General features: G+C 72.0%; 1 protein-coding gene across 1 annotated transcript in view; it reads left to right on the forward strand.

The window, feature by feature from the left end:
• Positions 1-242: 242 nt before the first annotated feature.
• Positions 243-586, forward strand: part of DHX15 (DEAH-box helicase 15) — a 49,279-nt gene continuing 48,935 nt past the window's right edge. Inside the window, exon 1 of the mRNA XM_004706306.4 lies at positions 243-440. Coding sequence (XP_004706363.1) covers positions 370-440 — 71 coding nt within the window. The 5' untranslated portion in view covers positions 243-369. The remainder of the gene's footprint in view (positions 441-586) is intronic.

A 586-nucleotide genomic window follows, 5' to 3' on the forward strand; every position in this document is an offset into this window, starting at 1 on the left:
GCAGGCTCCCGCCACTCCTCAGATAGGGAACAAGGTGCAGGAGAGGGGAGAAGGCCGGCTGAGAGGAATGGGCGGGGCCAGAGGCCGGGATGGGCGGGAGAGAGGCGGGGCCCGAGTTGCCGCCTCCGGGCGTCGTGCGCGCGCACCACGCACGCACAGCACGCACGCTGCGGAAGCGCGCGCGCGCGCAGGCCCAGCCCTCGTCGCCGCCGCCATTTTAGCTCCTGGTTCCGGCCGCACGGTGTAAGCTGTTGTAGCGGGAGGGGTGGGGGGGTCCTCCGAGTAAAGTAGCTCCCCTCGACTGCGCCGCTACAGCCGCCAGCTTCGTTTTCCTCCGTCCTCGGAAGCACCCACTCGAAGAGCGCGAAGATGTCCAAGCGGCACCGGTTGGACCTGGGGGAGGATTACCCCTCCGGCAAGAAGCGTGCGGGGACCGATGGGTAAGGCAGGCTGGGGGGGCGCGATGCGGCGGCCCGGGCTTTGTTGGGGTCGCCCGGAGCCGGCGGGGAGCCGGCCGGGTCGGCGGGGAGGAGCGGGCCCCGGGCTCGGAGGCTTTTGTCTTCCGCTGGGCCGGGGAGCGCGGCGC

The sequence above is a fragment of the Echinops telfairi genome, unplaced genomic scaffold, assembly GCF_000313985.2.
Source record: "Echinops telfairi isolate 266 unplaced genomic scaffold, ASM31398v2 ScPeMD7_7468;HRSCAF=8506_0, whole genome shotgun sequence".
In the NCBI taxonomy this organism is placed as follows: Eukaryota; Metazoa; Chordata; class Mammalia; order Afrosoricida; family Tenrecidae; genus Echinops; species Echinops telfairi.